At 31.3% G+C, this 21,519-nt stretch overlaps 1 protein-coding gene across 1 annotated transcript in view; it reads left to right on the top strand.

The window, feature by feature from the left end:
- Positions 1–21,519, top strand: part of LOC124369156 (plasminogen activator inhibitor 1 RNA-binding protein-like) — a 54,470-nt gene that overhangs the window by 17,871 nt on the left and 15,080 nt on the right. The window contains exons 3-6 of the mRNA XM_046826942.1: positions 1,413–1,598; positions 6,863–6,934; positions 7,653–7,751; positions 10,897–11,131. Of these exons, the coding sequence (XP_046682898.1) occupies positions 1,413–1,598; positions 6,863–6,934; positions 7,653–7,751; positions 10,897–11,131 (592 nt within the window). The remainder of the gene's footprint in view (positions 1–1,412; positions 1,599–6,862; positions 6,935–7,652; positions 7,752–10,896; positions 11,132–21,519) is intronic.

Genomic DNA, 21,519 nt, shown 5'->3' with positions numbered 1-21,519 from the left:
TTCTTAATTAAACTAGTCTGCTCTCAAAGTTTTTTTACGGTTCAAATAGAAGCTTTTGCCATGGTATATCATAATATTTTTGATTATTTGGCTTTGTTATTTATCATTTAGAATCTATTAAGGCTCCAAAACTGTAAGACAAAATAACCTATTTAATGAGTTTATTCCCTCGTTTTGGGAACTTATAAAGCCTTTTGGAAGTTATAAAACAGTATATAAAACATTAATACAAGTATATATTTAGTTTAAGTATTTAGTATTATTTAAGCTTAATTAAAATATAGTGCCAAAGTCTTTCGGTTCCCACTGTCGAAAGATTGCTTACACAATTATCTTCTTGACGTTTTGGCCTCGCTGTACAGAGCCATTTTCACTTTCGGTTTAACATGTATGTGTTGACTCAAGATTGACTTACCAAAGCCAGGTATTGTAAAAATATCTAAGATAATAGTTATTTACTAGTTTTGAAATTAAAATGTTCAATAAATGTTTAATTAAATTAAAGCCATTTCTTTTCACTAGGGGGAAATTCAATAAACTGTAAAATTTAATAAACTGTAAGAGACTATTATCAATTAGACTCAGTAACTTTTCTTGTTTAAAGCTGCTAACAGTACCAAGAATATCTCAGAATATACTGTATTGTATTGTGCCTTCATTCACATTTTCAAATTTATTGGGTTGATAAAAAACATTATTTTCACAATATATTTAAGTCTGAAAAAGGTGTCTTACATGATCACTCCCAATTTAGCAGTATATCATGATACTGGTATTTAATCATTTTTGACTTCCTCAGAATTATTTCGGTAATGAAATAAGTTACTTGCTGTGGTAATGAGAATTGCAATCTTATTATTAATTTTTAATTAGAAATAAGTTATTTTTTCTATTCTATATTAATTCTGAAGACTGACCTACAAGTAGTGAAAATAGAACCATACTGTCTTAATTTATTTTATATGTTATCATCCTAGTTATGTATCCTTATGTCTTCATTTATTGTAAATTGATCTAGTATATTTATAAATAAAAGATTTTTCAACATTTACTATTTACTGTACATGTCCTATGTAATAATTATTTATATTTTTAGCATTAAAGCTTATTTATCTACACATAAAGGTATACCTGTATTTAATAAAAAAACTTCTTGGTAATAGTACATTTTAAACTGTTAGAATTGAACTAAAACTGTCAAAACTTCTTAGAAGTGATTGATTGGAATATATCTATAACTTGTAAAGGCGAGTGAATACTATAATAAACTAGATAGTTTTTTATTATTACAGAGATAGGCTTATTGCTAGATACTTACTGAGCTATTAATTGGATGTGCGGTTATTTTGTAGGATGTATTCGATATATATTTTTAATACTTAAGTGTATTATAATTTCATTTATTATTTCAGGGAAGATCGTGGTGGTGAAAGGAGATTTGAGAGGCGCTCAGATGGAGAGGGGCCGAGAGAGGGAGGGCGGGGTAGGCCCCTTGGAACCGGGCGAGGAATGGGACGAGGCAGGGGCAGAGGAGGGCGGGGGGGCTTTGATGGCCGCGGTAAGCGAGAATTCGACCGACAGTCAGGTTCAGACAAAACGTAAGTCATATCATATAAACCTTATCATATTGGCCAGTTCATAGTCTTTATTTCATTCATGACCAACTCAACCACGACAAATTACAAAAAGAGGCATGAAATTAGCCTATTAAAATCCCCTACAGATTTAAAAATGTTGAATGATAATTAAAAGAACAATGACATATCAAGAAATAAGATTGGTTAAAGTAATTTGTTTTATAGGTATAGTTTAAAAATTCCAAAAGTTGTGGAGTGGTCTCATTACACGTAGTTATGATCCAATTATCTTAATTGTGTTGTTAAAGTCTGGTTTAGCCGGAATATTTATTGAAAAAATTATTTTAGTGATTGTTAGATGAAAATTAGTGAATAATGTTATATTGATATCAGTCTGAAAAATTAACTGAAAATAATTGTAGACTGATAGAAATGCTTGAAATATAAACAAATATAGCAATTTACTAGGAATTCTTGCTTTTATTTGACAGAGGAAATAGACTCGGTGCCAGAAGAGTGTGGTTCTGAACTGTACTAGTCCAAAAGTGTATGATTCATAACAACTACATATTTTACCCAACCAAATTTAGTCCAAAGACATAAGTTCAGTTTATAGCGAAGGAAAATTATATATAAAATATAAGCAACTTTAAATTATATCAAAAGATGTATTTTGAGTGTTTGATTCTCATAGCATTGTCAATACAAAATCTGTTAAAATTTTAAAAAATTTAAACTTTTTAAAAGTCGTGTAATTTTTTTATATGTTTAACCCTTTGGCCGCTGACGTCCTCATATGAGGACATCGGCTTTTGCGCCGAAAACCGCCGACGTCCTCAAACGAGGACGTTTCGTAATATCGTTATAAAATTGTTATTTAAAGCTATAGGAAGGTCTAGTTTTGTTATTTCCAATCCCAAAAGTCCAAATTAACTATATTTGATGTTTATATGTTGGTACCACTGTTTCGCAATAGTCACGTGATTCAAATACATCAGTCTGTAGTCAGCTGTTACTCGTTGCGCGAGGGAACGTTGTGGTTACTATTGTTGTGTTGTGTTTCTGCTGACTGCTTTGTGCTTAATTGTTGTTTTATTCTTTATATTTGTTATTTATGTATGTGTTTTGAAAATGAGTGGATTACCTAGTTCACCACTCAGTGAAAATACTATACGAAACTTATTTCAAAGTGATTTTTTGAGTGATTCAGAATGTAACAACATTGAAAGCAGTTCCGATTTCGAAGAGCCTGTTGACGACATGGATTCCGATCCAACCTATGAACCTAATGCAAGTAGTACTTCTAGTATTGCAAATAGGGCTGTATTATCATCGGACTCAGAAAACGAATGTGATGTTGACGACGCTAGGCCTGGGCTGAGTAATCATACACAGGCACCAACTAGGCCTCGCCGTCCGTCCGTCTCGCCGACACCTCACCACTCCCCACTCAATTTCTAGTGATGACACTGATTCAGAATCAATTGATAGTGATAATGATGGTTGGGAGGATGTTGAAGAAAATAATGATCCTGAACATGCCCATAGCTTTACTTACCATGAATTACCTGGACCGAAACACTGCCCACCAAGAAACTCTTCCCCCATTGACTATTTTGATTTATTTTTCTCGTTTGCTTTTTTGAATTTACTTGCTACGCAAACGAATAATTATGCACGATATTTTATCGACACTAACCGTGCTAGGCTATCTATCCACAGTAGATGTCGTAATTGGAGACCTGTGAGTTTCACAGAAATCAAAGCATTTATCGCAGTACTGTTGAATATGGGCCTAAACAGAAAACCAAATATTGAGATGTACTGGTGAACCAAATATTGAGATTCCAACGAAAACTTCACAGGAAACACCATGGTTCAGGAAAATGTTTTCACGGATTAGATTTGAGACGGTTTTAAATATTTTTTCACGTGGTAGACACCAGACACTTACCAAAACCAAAGGAACCTGGTTACGATCCTTGTGCACGCTTTAGCCCTTTGGTAGATCATGCTAATCGTATGTTTAGACATCATTACACCCCTAATAAACAGTTATCAATAGATGAAAGTCTGATTGGAACTAAAAATCATACGCAGCTAATACAATACTTACCAAATAAGCACCACCATAAATGGGGGATCAAACTATGGATGATTTGTGATGCCGTTACCAAATATTGTTTAGGCTTTACATGCTACAAAGGAGCAAAAGGAAGTAATGATGGTTCTGATAAAAAAAATGGACTTGCTTACAACGTTGTTGTGAAATTGTTAGAAATGTGCAATTACTTGAATAAGGGGTTTCATGTTTTTGTTGACAATTTTTTTACATCAATACCACTTGCTAAGTTTTTATATTCAAAACTGACACACATTACTGGAACTTTACTGTCAAATAGAAAAGGAATTCCCCAACGTATGACCACAAGATTTGAAGTTGGAGAAAAACGATACTGTCGTAAGGGCCCCATGCTTATGCTAGGTAGTCGACAAAAGGCATCCCAGAAAAAACAGGTTTTACTTTTGTCAACGGACAGTATGGCAATTGATGAACTGAAATCGAAAAAAAAAGGAAATATAGTGTTTATAACTAGTAGGCCTAAAATGATACGTCATTATAATGCGTTCATGGGTGGGGTTGATTCTGCCGACCAAATGTTATACTGCTATTTGGATGAACGGCGCACTCTACGCTATTGGAAAAAAGTAGCATTTCACATTTTTTCGAGGATGTTAGTAAACCTTCACATTCTTTACAAATTGAATACTGATAAGCCCCTGTCTAGACTAGCGTTTAAAATTTCAATTATCGAAGCCATAACTGAGGAATGGATTGGGGACCCTGCACCGGTACAAGTTGCAGGTTTTGGAAATGAGCCTCTTTACCACTTACCTGAAAATAAACAACGAAATTGTTCTGTATGCAGTGCCCAAAGTACAAGTTCCGGTGGAAAAAGAAAGAAAACTCGCCATGCTTGTAAACAATGCAATAAAGGAGTCCATCCTCTGTGCTTGACTAAGCACAGGTGCTAATAAGAGAAAAGTGTCATAAACATAAATTTTGTAAATAACAGTGTAAATATTTTAAGTTTTTAATTTTTAAATACTACTAATACTGGGAAAGACTACTTATTTTTTGTGATTAAGTGAACTAATTGCCATAAACTGTCTAATATCTACAACATAGAACCTGCACTGCTTATGCCTCCATAAGGTAAGAATTTGTTATAAATAAAAATTGTCATGTTTTGGAAAAAAAACCATTTTCTCTGTTATTTATCAATATATTTAATCGAAAATTTGTACAAGTATTCAATATAAAATTTACTTGAAAATAAAAATAAATGTTACGATACAAATATTTTTTTTTTGTAGTGATATTTTTGTTCAAACTCAAAATTTCAATTAATTTTTTTTTTTTAGGTTTTAGTAATTTTTAAATATGCTAAAATATATAAATCTATAATAAAATATATCCAAGTGATGCGGTAGTTGTTTACAAACAAAACAAAACCAAAGTTATCGTTCTAGCTTCAAAAATATGGTTTTTAGAACAATATACGTAGAGTACTAACAAAACGGCTATTTAGGCGGCAGCGGTCTTGGGTAGTCAGACGCGCCGAGCGCCCAGCGGCCAAAGGGTTAACTTATGAATATTGTGGGGGTTGTTCTAGCTATGTGTCCTTAGAAATCATAATTATATATCAAGCATTAAAATGTTCCGGAGTACAAAGAAAATATGAAGTACAAACAAACATTATTTTGTTTTTAATAAAGAACAATGATTTATTTATTTTTTTTTATATTTTTGTAGTGGACCATTGATTAGTCAAAGACTAACCTGAGTATTTTGTGAGGATTGGAACTTAACTAAATACACAAAAAAGTATTCTGTTCTGGGTTGTAAAATAATTATAAGTATATAAGCCCTTTAACTAAATGTTAAAATTTAGTCTTTTTAACATTAATATCCAAAGTTTACATGGCCATTTGTTGCATTTCATATGTATGGATCTAGAAGTAGTGTAGTGTAAAAATTCATTTAATCAGAATCATAATATCACTTTTTGAGGTATCATTTGAAAGTCTAATATAACAGTAAAAGTGTGATTTGTCAAACAGCAAGTTAATTAAATTGAATGTTCTTTGTTGACATAATTTCAGTTGATGAATGGGGTATTGAAAATGATGTCTTGTTCAATAAAAAGTGTACGTTTGCTATTGTTTTTTCTTTTTTTAATGGTTCAAACTTAAATGCTAAATTTCTCTTGAATCACCATTTTTTGCCTGGTTTTATGTTAAAAAAACTTGTGAAGTTGACATTTTATTAATCATGCCATGTTGTACTCATTTGACATCTTTAACCCTAGATTCAATATGAAATGATGAATGTGGTTATGGTAAAAAAGGGACTAACTTTAAACATTAAAATTATTTGTACAAAAAGGAATTTAGTAACTTTTAACAGTCATAATGTTTACTGTGTGTTATACTAAAATAATTGAGAAATGAAATTAGAAAGTCTATAAATTTGCTTATAAAACATCATAAAATATTTCATTATTCTTCAGAAAAAGTACATATACTGACAAAACCCATGCTGGTATTTTATAGCTGAGAATCTAAGCTAATGATTAGATACAGTATTTTTGTTGAAACATTTATCCATATTAAGGTTGAAAAAGTTAAATAATGTCTATAGTAGTTGGCACCAACTACGCATGAACGATTTTGCTTTATTTAAATTCACTGACAAAATTTGTAAAATTACGGTTACATTTTTTTAGTTTATTACAATTAGGATACACAGATAATGGTTTATTCGATTAATATTTGAATTGTTGGTTTAATATATGGTGATTAACAAAAACAACACTTCAAATAGATTTTAGTCAATCTACTGGCCGTAGCAGAGTTAATACTGTTTTCACCTTTAGTACTGTTAACTAATATGACGTATAAAAAGTTTGAAACAATTGTTAATTGCTATTTAGTTTCCATAGTTATTTTATGGCTGTAACTCTTAATTAGGCTAGACTAAATGAAATTGTCATCTTTCATGTTCTTCTTGCCTATCAGTTTAATGAAATGTATGACAAAGATTATCACAATGTTTTACTTAGGTATTATTCTATTGAAGCGTTTGAAGACTTTGCTCAATTTATGCTGTAATATTTATAATTATTCTATTTATTTCTGCTGGCAACTGTTATCTTCTTACTATAGCTGTATTTTATTTAGCGACAGTAAGGGATTCTAATTTTGATTGTGTTTAATAATAGTGGAATCAAAGCTGTGGACAAGAGAGATGGTGCAGGTGCACACAACTGGGGCTCTCACCGGGACGCTATTGAGTGAGTAATTCAACACATTTCTTAAACTGTGATTCCATTGTTCGCAGTAAAGAAGAGTTAGGTACATTATTAATCAGAATGATAAGATGAAATTTTTATCATTACTTACCTGAGAAACTAAGATTAATTTTTTCACATTTTTCAGGTCTGTTCTTAAGTAAAGCAAATCTTTACTCAATAATGTTTAATTAAATCTCACTTTAATCTGGTCATTTCTATTTATGATTATAAATAGAAATGACTTATCATCATAATAATAATAAGTTCTATGTTTACAAAATGGTAAACAAGTAATAATGCAAATAAAAAGAGTTGTAAATAACTAAAAATATTAAGCATTGAAATATTTTTTATATATTTTACAAAACCCTTTCATTCATCTCTTGTTTTCAAAATAAATATAATAAGAGTCAATAAAATCAATAACAAAAAATTTTGAGATCTGCAATTTGTTCTCTTCTTTAGATGGATAATTTACTGATTGCGTAACTAAGTTAAATAAAGTAATGTCTTATTTTACCATGCAAAGTTAGGGCTAAGAAGTACTCTCTAACACATCCTGGGGACCAACAGCTTAAATTAAACTTCTGAACCACTACCAATAGCCTGGTAAGCGGGCTGTATTGAAATAAAGGTGGTTAAAACTTATTAAGGAATTGTAATAACTGATAATTAGGTTAAACTATGATTGTCATTTGATTCATTATACAATTTTTAGGGATTTGGACACAATTAATCGACAAACTGATGATTCTGGTGAGTGGGGAGAAAAGACTGATAATGAAGTATCCGGCAACGATACATCTGCTGAAATAAAGTGAGTATTTAAGTTAACTTTGAAAGTAGTTTTTATATTGGTTTTAAATCACATGGAGTGTGAATCTGATCAAGATAAAGTTTAAACTTAATGACTTGAGTCTCAGCAGTCGCACGCCTCATGTGACTGACCAAATACTATGAATTTTAAAAAGCTAGGCTTTTTGAAGAATTAAAAGTAAAACTAAAAAAAAAAATGGTGGTGTAAGTCCCCTATGCCATAATAAGGGTTGCTATTAGCCCATTGTTTGTGTAAACCTTTGCTTTAACCCTTTCCGGGCCAGGCGGCAATATATTGCCGCCATAGATCGCGTCTGAAAAGTGCCAGGCGGCAATATATTGCCGCCTTGATATTTGTTGTTTTTTTAAATAAATACGACGTCAAATGATTAAAGTTTTATGTTTTTTTTATTCCCTGGTATATTTGTAGATAATTAATATGAATATCATTTTTATTTTGGAGGTCTATGCATTGTTAATTCGTAATTGTCACGTGACATTATCAGCTGACTCGATCTATTGTTGTTAATTCTTTATGCTTTAGTGTAATCGTACTATTGTATGCTGGATTCTTCTTCATTATTTTATTTTGTGGTTGTAAATATTAGTAGTGTTAGTAGTTACCTGCTTAGCTGTTGTGTGTAGTAGTTACAATGACTGACAATTTGCGATCTCATGGGAGTGAAATTGTAAGTAGCATATTTGCAAATAGAAAAAGTGTAAATAAATTTCAAATAAAATTGTGTAAATATTTCTTGGCAAATAGTGTTTTTAACTGTATTGAAACTGTTTATGGATCCTACAATCATCTGTTTACCGGTACATCCATAATGTGAATATTTATTTTAAGTTTCTTGCAGTGTAAGAGTCAGTTGCTTTATCATTTATAAAATGTTGCGAAGTACAATTATGCGTATTTATACAAAATGTGTCATAAAAAATTTACTTATGAGAGAAATAACACAAAATTTTGTATGGTTGTTCCTTTCTAAATGTACAATATAATAACATAGCTTCCCACAGTAAAATAATTTTTCCTTTTTTAGTTATTTACAAAAAAAATAAAAAAATAATTTTTTTTTTGTATAATCCATTAAAACATTAATTTTTTTAATTTTTAAATTACTTAAAACTACATCTATATATTTTTTTTGTTGATAGTATATATCTATACGAGTAATTTGGTGCAACTTTTAAGTCATTCTCTAATTTTTATGAAAAGTTATAAATTTTAATCTAAGAGACTGCAAAATCGCCAATTTTAGCCTGGCACTTTTGACTAGTCACAAGGGGATATGATATGTGAAAAAATTTTGCAACATCTCATATTTGGTCCTGGCCCTGAAAGGGTTAAGGAATCCCTACAAGAAAAAATGTCAAGGTCTGGAAAATGTGCTGGCCGTGTGATATCTCCAAAACGCGAGATGATTCGACTTTTAAACTTACCCCTAAAAAGTTTACCTCATTGGATGTATTGGCAGTGGCCCCATCTTGCTGGAACCACATTCTCCTGTGCATTAAACAATTTCTCTGAAGTTCAGGGATCATGAAATTATGTTACATCAACCAGTATTGTTGTGAATTGACTGTAACTGTTTGACCACCCTCTTCAAAGAAATATGGGCAGATAACTTTTTGTTACACCGTATCACACAGTAACTCTGAGGCTATGCAGAGGATGTTCATGCAGTTGTTAAGGATTTATAGCTGACCAATAATGAAAGTTCTGGTTATCAACATAACCTTGTATATAAAAAAATACTTCATCACTCTTCATAAAAATTTTTTCATTAGACACTAGATCAATTATTTGCTCTGCAAATGCTTTCCGCATTGCATAATCATCAGGCTTTAGCTGCTGGACAATAGCCTTTTTTATATGAGTGGGAATGCAATCAAAATGCAATCAAAATGGAATATTCGTGTTACTGAACGGTCAGACATGCTCAAGCACGGAGCAGCCGCTGAGGACTGGCCTTCACAGCTCCTGTTATTTGTTCAATATTCTCTGGTATCTGGATTGACCTTGGATGGCCTGTCAACTTTTGTTTTAATGCTAAACCAACAGAGCATAGTGGTGTTACGAGTAGGGACTCAGCCTCTTGGAGCCACATCTACAGAACTGCTGCTGAACAGCAACGCAGGAATCGCCACTTTAAAAAAAGCCTTGACAACAAACATACGGTGCTCAGCCAACCACTGCTTCAAAAAAATGTCCACATGTGGACTCTAGAATGCACCTACTCACTTCACTGTATGGCGTTGAACACGGTCAGATCATTTTGCTGCTCCCTGTATTACACAAATGTATTTTAAATGGCTGCAACCCGTATTTTACGCAAGTTTAAGATAACATTAGATTTGAAACAATTTAGATGTAGGGAATTTACAAATCGTATGTTTAGTGAGCTATGCTTAAAATTGTATCCCAACATGATGCAATAAAAGAAATTAATAAAAGTTTTTTTTTGTTGCGCATGATTTTTATAAGTTATTTCTGCTTAATAGTGAAAAGCTCTAGTTACATGATGTGTATTATATGAATATTTACATAAAAATGTAAATTAACATTAGATGGGCATGTTCAGAGATTATTGGGGTGACTAATAATCATAGGGGTGAACCTTTATAAAACCTGTACTTGTAAAAATAATATATACATATTAAGTATATTTTAATTATATTAAGTATTATTAACAACTTTTTTTAATATTTTGGACAGCATGATCAACTGAAGTGGTGCCATGTAATATTTTGGGGTTTTCATAGATTCCAAATTTATCTTAGAATAAGTAAGCTTCGGCTTCTTGATCTTTCAGTGTGTTGTCCTTTGGTAGAATCGTTGGTTTTCTATTGAGTCTCCAAGGTCAATCCTATCCAAGACCTATCAGGACAATATATATCCGAGAGTTCTGGGGGTATACATTTTACATGAGAGATCTGTTCGTTAGTCCGTATATTCTGATATCTAATTGGGTATTTAGATGTACTGGCATTGCAAACCACTCCAACAAATGTTTTAAGAATAATGTGACTTTGCATGTTCAGAGTTGCGTGATAACATCTTATCTTACCTGAATTATTCTTAAGAATATTCAATTTATCTTTAATGTTTTTAAGTTTTGTAACTATAATTTTTTTTGTAGGGAAACCACTGAAGGACAAAATGGAGTAGATGCTGCTGAAGAAGGTGAAACCCCAGCTCAAATTGAGGAAGAACGTAAAGAACTGACTCTAGATGAATGGAAAGCATTAAAAGGAAACCGTTCAAAGCCCCAGTACAACTTGCGTAAGGCTGGTGAAGGAGAGGACTTGTCACAATGGAAAAAAATGTATGCTTTACAAAAAAAGAAGGAAGAAGAGGAGGAGGAAGAAGAAGAGGTAACAGTTATAGATATAGAATTGTCCGAATTTCTCTTATAAGTCATTTCTTTTCGTGAAAAGGAAAGGATGCTCTCCCTCTTTTGCCTTGCGCTGTCTATTCTCTAAAGACAATTGATCTGTGCTGAAAATTTTACAAATATTGAAATCCCTTAAAACTGTACAATTCAAAATTTACCCATAACATTAGTTCTAAACTCTGTCCTAGAAAAGAGAAATGCCCAAGTACAGATAGTCTCCAGCAGTGAAAACCTAACTACTTTTTTACCCTAAATGAAAATGAACTGGTTTAGATTATTGACTGGTTCATATTTGTCAACTAGGCTCTATATGTCAACTGCGTGCAGCCAGACAATATGGTGAGATGTTGCCATGCAGTAGTCATACGGCACTCGTGTTGTGCTTGTATCATTATAGTATTTACTATTCTCTTGCCAGTGTAAATTTACTATAGTGATAATTTGTTTTGCATTCACTGTAAACTATTAATACAAACCCCAAATAATAGATACAGATATAGTTTACAAGCAGTTATGCTAAGTTTACCAAATAAGAATGATAAAAATGTATTTCAACTAACTAAAGTATAATTAAAACGATAAATAGTAATTCAAAATATTAAAAATACAGATTAAAATGGTAATAGTAATTAATAATAACGTATAATTTGAACATAGTATATATTTTACATTGTGTTAGAAGAATTATTAAAACGTAAACAACATTGTTCAATCAAACTCCCATAACATAAAACTTACATTTATATGAATTAGTTTGATTCTCTATATAAACTTTAGAATTCATGTCAAATAAAGATATTATATTGAAAAAGTATGTTTTTATAATATTGAAATTAATGAACACAAGTTTAGTGTTGTTCACAGAAAAACCTTTCCTCTTATTGTTATTAACTCCTCTTGTAATCTAAATATATTATTAACTATCTCTATATCTCTTTATTTATAAATAATTTACATTCTAGATTGAATTGATATTTGAAAGTTAATAAACGCTCTTAATAACTGCAGTAAATGTTGATTTTTCATATACAGTACATTTATGCTGATTAATATGTTTAAGGTAGATTTGAAGTTATGGAGAGTTTTAAGTTTCGTCAGAGGATATACTTCAGGATTTACTATATTATGATCTAATCTTGCATAGTAGTGCAAGGAGAATCTCAACTCTTTAAGTATAGGTTAAGTGGTTATTTAATCAGTCTTTATCATAGAAAAATTATTATATGATGAGAATTACATTTGGACTATGCTGACAAAAGGTGTTGTCAATAAATCTTTTTAAAAAGGAGAATTGCAAATAACCTCTATAACATTATACATTTAATTGATGATATAACATTTAATTGATGATATATGTAACTAAAACATGAATAGTGGAAGTTAAAAATATGTTACAAGTTACATCATAAAATTCCTTTACCGTTTCAAACCATCATATAGATAGAGGTACAAGAAATATTTTTTAAATACCTCTTTTTTCTGACTGTCGCATTAGCTTGAACATTTCTAATCTAATGTAATCCCTTGGGTTTATTATTTTATGTAACCTGTCTGTCTTTGATATATGATTGAAACAATTAGGTCTACACGGTTTATAGTACTATGAAAATGTATTAAAAGATATAAAAATACAAATCCTGAATTATTCTTAAATCGCCAGAGATCTTACCATATATTTAGCCTATTGAATAAACTAAATGTTATATATAATGCCAATATATTAATTAAAGTTAGTTATTAGGCTGAAGAAAACTAAACAGATAAGTGTATCATGAATCATTGACACATACTCCTACTGGTCGAATTGTTCAATGTATCAGCAATTTTAATACAATTTATGGAAATGTTAGAACTTTTGTACTCCTGTCACACAAAAAGTATTAAGAACATTTCTGTAAAAAATATTGCACGGCTTTAATTTAAATACGGCAGTTTAAACTTATATTTACTTAAAGTATGTCTATTAACGTTCCAGCTTTAATTTAGGGGTCTGTATTGCATGAGTCCATTACAAAATGGCTATGACCTTGAAGAGTACGCACAATTTGCCTAAAATTATTCCTTAATATTTCATCAGTAATAAACTCTTAAAAAAAACAGTCCAAGCAAGTACAATCTCTGTTATTAATTGTTGCACATAAAAATGTTTCACTCTCCGACTTCACAACTTCAACAAATCGTTACTTTTATACTTAATTATTCAAAAATGTATCTATATGTGGAATTTTCTTTAATAACCACTACTTATCTCAGAAATGCCTGATATGCTATTAACCCTCCAAGTGATGACTAAACCACTTCAAAGTGCTAGGCCATTTTCGAGCATATGACATTTCTTTTTTAAACAACTTTTTATATACAAACATATGTTAAAATTGCATGTATTACATATGGTTTTTTACACAAACATATGTTCTATAAGATCAAGTAAAAATAAAAATGCTTATCTTTTATCATAAAAAAAATCTGGTACTTCTAACCGGTTGTGTAGTTTTTCATATTTTTATTTTTCAAAATCCTTGACGTATAGTTTTTACAAAATGTAGTAGTCCTAGTTCTAAAAATATGCAAAATGTTCCAAATATAATGCTGAATAAGAAAAATATCACTTCTTAACCTTTTGCACAACATATCACAATACTAATTGGTAAAAAACAAAACAATGATTTTTCGCAAAAATTTTACTAAAATGTTTACCACATCAACAAGTGGCAGTAAGTAGTTGAATAGTGATTATTGCCTCAAAATAAACACATGTTTAGTTACTGATATGAGTAAAAGTAAGAAAAATGACAGATAAAGTATTAAAAATACAAAAAAAAATGGCTTATATGCATATTTACATTAGATTAAAAAAAATTAGTCTGAGTCACTCTCTGGTGGGGGTGCTGCTTGCATCGCTATCATTTCCACTTAAATCGTCATCAAAACAGCGCCTAATGGCACTTGAATTACTAAGTTCACTCATAGCACAAATAATTACTCAATAAACAATAATATAAGTCACTTACAAATCAAAAGAACGAAGCAAAACAATAACGTCACAGAGCGTCGGCCGCGAGACGACCGTAACAGACAAACACGCATCGAAATCAGCTGACTATTCTTCTTACTCTTCCTCGTAAACTTCTGAATTACATAGTTCTAATTACGTTACTTGATAGGGAATTTATTCCTACATGTAGCCTTATAAACCACGTCGTTATTGAGCGAACCGTTCGTCTGTGATATGAAAAAAACGAACATATCGCACAGTGCGATAGTAGCACTTTGAAGTGGTACGAACATATCGCACAGTGCGATAGTAGCACTTTGAGGGTTAAAAAAGAATATGTCCATGACTAAATTTATCAAAGTTATTTTATCAGTTATTCTCGATAAATTATTGTTACGCTACAGTTTTTTAATCAAATGTTGTAAAGAAATGTTGCATAGAATTGATTGATAATATTGTTTTAATTCAACCACATTTATCAGAGATCCATTGAATATAAACATATACAAAATCTAAAAAATGTATAATTGGATGTAACTATTTTATACATATTGTGGAATTGACTTTATTACATATTTTACGGGTTAAAAGTAACTTAAACTAACATGTAACATGTAAACAATTAAATTAAGTAAATATTTTAAGGACATTTTTTAAACTAAATATTTTATTGTATTTACATGAAATAAGTTTTAAAAATTATGCCATGTTAATTTGGGGAATAAAGTGAATTCTTTTACGCAGTTTAATATCTTAGTTGTTATCTTCTTCGGCTCGACTTTTTCACAACTCGACATTTCTTCATTATCATTGGTGCTGTATCCAACTTCGATAACAGACAAACTCGATGAATCACTTTCACTATCTTCTCTAAGTGAAATAATTATTTCATACACAACATCCATAATTTTTCACCTTTCACCCAGTATTCACTCTCAACTTTGATTACATGTTTATAATACTTTTTACAGAGGTTCATTCAGTAGTTGCTCTAGTGCTGATAATGACATGTTACCAGATGTATTCCTGGATTGATTATGGTGTTTAAATTTGACCAGATAAAATCAATTGTGTTTTAATCATGGGGGATAAATCAATTCAATATGGGGGAAGCCTTAGTAATGTGTGCATGTTCTCTGATGGCTCTGTTCTCTTAACATGATATCAGTTTTGTATGTTTTTCGAGGGTCTTCAATCTTTGGATTCTTTTAAATGATGTTGCCTTCTTGGTGCTTTGTTTTTCAAAGCTTCCACCATGCCTCTGTAGCCAGTCAATCATGTATTTCTTTGATGCTGATTATTTTTTTTACTTTGCATTGTATGGTATTGAGCATTATCCATGATCAGCACATAATTATGATGCAAATTTGGAAAAACTTGGTGAAGCCATTTTAAAAAATTGACCGCATTTATTTGATCGTGATTGTCTTCATACCCTTTGTTAGCCTTGTAAATCTGGCGCCCATCAGCCCAAAATCCATCTTCCGACCATATATTGACAATTGTTAAACTGTTTGAGGACTTCATATCAGGCAAAACACCATCTACAGTACTCTACCAACACTTGCCGAAAATCAAGTTTCGTCAACCCATGTTAATCTAGATAAAACACTTAAGCCCCACTATCTCTAAGTGATTTTATCTGGCTCAAATATTTGTATCTCCAATTTATAATGTCCTCTCGTTCTACCAAGATTTTTCTCTTCTGAACACATTTCCTCCACTTTAATCCCATTTCCTTTAGAATGCGTCTCAGTGTCCAGTCACCCCACTTAAACCCTATTTTTCACCTAGTACTGGTAAAAATTTCTTAGAAGTTGAAACAACCCTTTTTTATGTAAACATCCCTTATCACGTCTAAAATAACCCTCCTATTGAATTTAATCTACAACTGCGCTGTGATTACCAGGTCATTTACTATTTTTCCCAGGGCTAGGAAGTTTTTCTTCGGTGTATTCTTCGTTAACACTGGCAATAAAATCCCTTATAATGCATTTTTGGAAATATGTTAAATCTAAAACGTATGTTTTAATTTGATTGCATTATATTAAATTTGTAACTTAAATTCAAACGTTGGATAATGCTTGACTAATCATTTAATGATAATTAGAAACCTCAACCATATAATAATAATTAGAAAGCTCAAGCTGATTCCGATAGTTGTGGAATATGAATAATAATGACATTTCCATTTTTGTAAATGAGTGAAAGAAATATACTTGGAATATATATATGATAATAATTAAATGCATTAATTCTTATAAAAACAAGAGATGAGAATCATCATTTCGTCGATTATATGAGTACAATTAATACTGGACTTAATATCTAGTTCAGTAATAAACATGTATTATAAACAAAATATTTACATATAATACCTACACAAAATCTTTTTTATTTTATATCAGATGTTACGGACAAAAACTCGGTATACCTGTAGCGCTTCATGCCTACCAAGCTAGGAGGAGTTGACTAATAGACCCATTTTTGTTTTAAAACGTTTGCTTGGGACGGAGGGACGTTAACCCTTTGAGCCCCGGACCTAAAAGTATAGTTTGTGCAAATTTTTACCAAGTCTAGTTTTGCAAGTAACTGTCTAAAAACCCCAAGGCCTTTTCAGTGATTTTGTACGATTTCATATGAAAAATCATACCATCACTAATATACTAGCTAATGGCCTAAATAATACATTAAAATGTTTGGAATAAGGTACTTTACAAATAAAAAATTCAATAAGGGCTAAACAAAATTTTATGTACTTTTATATATGTAAAATAACGCAAATTTGCAAACTAAAAAAAAGATAAAGTTACATTTAACATTTTTTAGAAATAAAACAAGGAACAATTAACCTGTGGGATATAATTTTATTTCATTTGTCATGTTATTGCAAACATAAAAAAAAATTTCAGACAAATTAGTTCAACAATAAATATTTTTTTTAAATGACACAAAACCTGTGACGTACTAGGCCTACGTTGTGTAACATTATTCTGAGCTGATTTAGATGGTATCTCAGGTGTTAAGTCTTTAGCACTAAATAGGCCTACATTTCTGCCATTGTCACTATCATATTTAGGATCATACGTCGGATCAAGGTCACTATCATCATCAAAAATATCAGATAATACCGAATCGTCATCTGAAAAGTCAATATTCAATTGTCTGTCTACTTCACTTGAATGTTCTGCTAGGTTTGAGTCACCCATTATTTACAAAATAAAACAATTTCATACTGAAAGTACCAAAACAATAATATAACTGTCTACTCACACAAACGTAACGAACATCAAAATAAACACAGAAGTGGAACAACACAACACAGTCTACTAAACGTAAACAATTACACTGCAGATGCATATGTTGTTCTTAGTAACAGCTGATCTTCTTACTCTTTCTTTAGGAGTAGTGTAAATATTATTTAGTAAACTTTGACCATGCAATCATATTGTATATGTATGAAAATAACATTATAAGTTCTAAAATCACTGGTGTCGCTAAAATTAAACACTTAAGTGCCATTTATAATAACTTATATCATGCCGACGACATATCGTCGGCTGGGGTTTCTCGCACTATTTTTACCGCCGGAATATCGTCGGCCTGGGGTTTTTAGCCAGTGAAATTTACCGATGATATACCGGCGGCTGGGGCTCAAAGGGTTAAGACAACTATCAGTTAAGTAAATACTCTAGCATTTCTTATTTGAGGTTCGGTGGATTATGAGGTCTTTGTGTCAACGACCCTTTAATACATATATTGTAACTTATTCTGAAACCAGGTTGTTGATTCTATGAACCTTTTTCTACTTTTAAACTTTTTGTATTTGGGCTGTCGATACATTATCCATAGTGTAAGCGGCCCAATTAAATGAATAAAGTAGAAAGAGGGTACTTGTGTCAATGAACCCATTTTTAGTTGTTTCCTTACTTTCTTAACACAGTTCGTTGTCACAACACTTCTTAGAGTAAAAGATCCTCTATTATTTGTTACATTTCCAGAAAGTGTCGTTGAGTCAATGATTAGTAAAGTAAAAGAGCTGCCCCCTTTAAAATTATAGATTAAAAAAGCGATCTACATGATTAATGTACTGAATTAGAACACTTACAACTAGATTTTAATTCTCACAAAACTTAATAATAACATTAAAAAACACAAAAACAAAAATAAATATACACAAGCACAATAATGGAAACGTTTCTACTAAACTAAAATGATACGTTTAGTTTAACGTAGAATATGGGAATTGTTTAAATACAATATGCAACCAACATTCATCTAGTTTATTGCAACAGTAGGGGAATTCTTACTCTTTTATACATTTGTCTTAGGATAATTATCACCTATAAAAATTGCATTATTTTAAATACGAGCAGTCGGATTGCGCTACAACCATTAGAAAACATGTTAATTGCAGAGATAAAATTGGTGAGTGATTTGATCTTCAGTAGTACAAGTTTGCTTGGTTATTGTTATAGCGGAACAGCTGTGATCTTTTAAGGCTGTATTGGATAGCTGGCACCACAACTCCCATGTTGTAAATATGATCAAATGTGTTTTTATACATATAAAAATACATGAGTCAATTATGTTACTTGAAATAACAAGTACATTTCAAATTGTATGTTAAAATTTGGATTTAGATCAGTATTTTAGAAATTTTGATTTGTAAAAAGGCTTGCTTCAATAGCAATTTGATTGATCTTCAGCTGGTCTAGAGTTAAAAATGTAACAACTGGAAATATCATTTTTAAGGTGATCTTAAACATTTCTTGGGTTCGGTTGTTTTTGTATAAACTTGCCATTTTGTATACCACTTTGGTTTTTATTTCACTTTACTTACTTTTATTGGTTTTTCTTTTATATTATTATAGTATGTAAAATGATTATTTATAAAAATAAATATATTCATGTTTGCTTTTTATTACTGTTTTTGCAAATATGTCAGTGTGTTTTCACTATGGGAATCATTTTATTTTCAAAGCTGATACAGTAGAGCAGTAGAAGAGTATTATGGCTATTTGGGAAACTTTGGGATTCTTCTAGATGAGATTCGTGCTATCATGTCTATGACTTAAGGTTGTACCATCAAGGTCACTCAGGTTTACCTGAAACCTCTTGAATCAAGTGCATTTTGTATCAACCCTTGTAACAAGTTTTGTTTGAAAAAGATTTACAATACAGAACATTACCTTAACAATGTTTGTAATTAAAAATCATATTTGAACAAAAAGCGTATTTTACATGTTTGGTACTATCGTATAGTCGTTACAAATAAATACTGTAGCAGTGATAGACGATAAAAAAGCTCATAGTATTAAAATTACTCTTTTTCTATTACACTGTATTTTATAAAATCATGAATAGAGATCAATCGCACAGATTTTACAACAGACAAGACTAATTATCTACAGACAACATTAATTCACATGACTTGTATACAGGGCTGGGGAGAATGAGGTTTTCATTTCTAGATATGTGCCATAGATGTCGTTTCCCTCAATACAACGTCACTGACTGTAGGAAATGTGTACTGGGAAGAGTAAACTGGTGCTATAATGGTAAAGTTTTTCGAAATTACTTTCTGCAGAAGGTTAAGAGTTTTGATCTGAATTGGACAAAAAGCCATGCAATTAGGGTATGAAAACAATAAAAGTCATACTAGAAAGGTCTTTTTTATTAAGTGCTAATCATGGAGACAATTTCAAGGAGGTCTAACCATGTGTTATTGAGAAAGTCATTTTAGGAAGAGTACTGTACTATTAACAAATTTTAAAAGTTGCAAAGTGTTATGAGAAAACCAGAACAATGGAGCAGATCTTCAGTTAAAACAGGCCAAAAATCCTTGTAGACTAAGTACCATATATTATATTTTATGGCCAAGAATCTATGAAGGAAATACAGTTTTAAAAATGTGAGTGTGTAAGTGAGTGTTCATCTCCTATGATGGCAACACTACTTGGTGGTTATACAGGGTGTTAATAAAGTCCCGCACAGGGCTTGCTGATTCCCAAATGATTACGTAAAGAAGTAAAACTTGGTACATCATTACTGCACCTATAAATCTACTTTTTGAAGTAACTATCATATTTTTGCCATGTCGGGGGATGGGCTGCAAGGGTCAGAAGGAAATCTTACATGAGATCATAGGTCTAGTAGTACAACAAATTAAAGGTCTTACTTAGTAGAGTTCAATGCTACATATACGACCTCAAAAGGTTTTGTTTAACAAAATTTGTTGGTTTAAAGTTTGAAACATTTACAATGTAGGTCATATTCTAGATGGTTTAATATTCTTGTCTTGGCTCAAGTTGTGAAATTAAACTTAGTAAATGAATACTGGACTTAATAAATAGTTTTAAGGTAGTTAGTGACTCCTCTCATGCAATGGAGGATGGTCTACAAGGAGTTTGGCAAAAAATTTAATGTATGGATAGCTCAATATGTAGATCATTTTAGAGATGTTGTTTATTATAGATGAATACAGCAAACAGCACTTAAAAAGGTTAATCCAGTACAAAACGGCAGATGTTCAAAGTTTTTACTGATTAAATGATTACTTACCTAATATTTTTAGAGTAAATGTTCAAATTGTTCACCCCCAGTTATTTGACAGTTGGAAAGACGTACATAAAGCTATTTACAGATTTTGTAAGGCAACTGAGGAATCGTTTGATATTCTTGCAGTATTCTTTAAAGGCCTCAGTTCATTTAAATTATGAGGCTTTGTTTTGTAGACATTATCCTTAACACCTTGCCTGCCATGCCGACCCGATCGGTCGGCGACGTAATTGCTACAACTCGGCAATGCCGGCCCGATCGGCCGGCACAATGACGTTTCCATGGTTTTTCTTTGTTGCCGCTGTGGGCGTTACGCTCGACTCTAGTTGCAAATGACTGAACTAAGTTTTCTAAACAGATATGAGACTAATTAGAGAACGTTGTCTGGAGTTGTTTTGTTGTTTATAGGTTAGCTAAAAACACCACGCAATATCGTTAACACGTTAAGATTTTACTCCCGATCGGGTCGGCAGGTTTTTTTTTTAAGAAAATGTTTTAGGTTTTTTCTTTTATACATTTTTAAATAATTGAAACAAACGTTGTTTTAATTTAATATTGTACTTTCCTCACCAACATTGTATGGGGAATGTTTTAAATTAAATATTTGAAGCTGCTAGTTTTGAGTTATTGGGTAGTAAATTAAATTTCATATTCAATTTGTTATGAAAAACAAAGTTTATTATGGTTACAAAGATATGTTTGAGGATAGAAAGGTTTTAAGTTTATTATGAAAGGCCACAAAGATATGTGAAATAGAGGATTACATAGTTGTATTCAAATTTATTTGTGAATATTCTTGAAGCAGTTTTTAC

The sequence above is a fragment of the Homalodisca vitripennis genome, chromosome X (genome assembly GCF_021130785.1).
Source record: "Homalodisca vitripennis isolate AUS2020 chromosome X, UT_GWSS_2.1, whole genome shotgun sequence".
In the NCBI taxonomy this organism is placed as follows: domain Eukaryota; kingdom Metazoa; phylum Arthropoda; class Insecta; order Hemiptera; family Cicadellidae; genus Homalodisca; species Homalodisca vitripennis.
The sequence above is the reverse complement of the archived record's forward strand: the minus strand, read 5'-3'. Positions and strand labels throughout refer to the sequence as shown.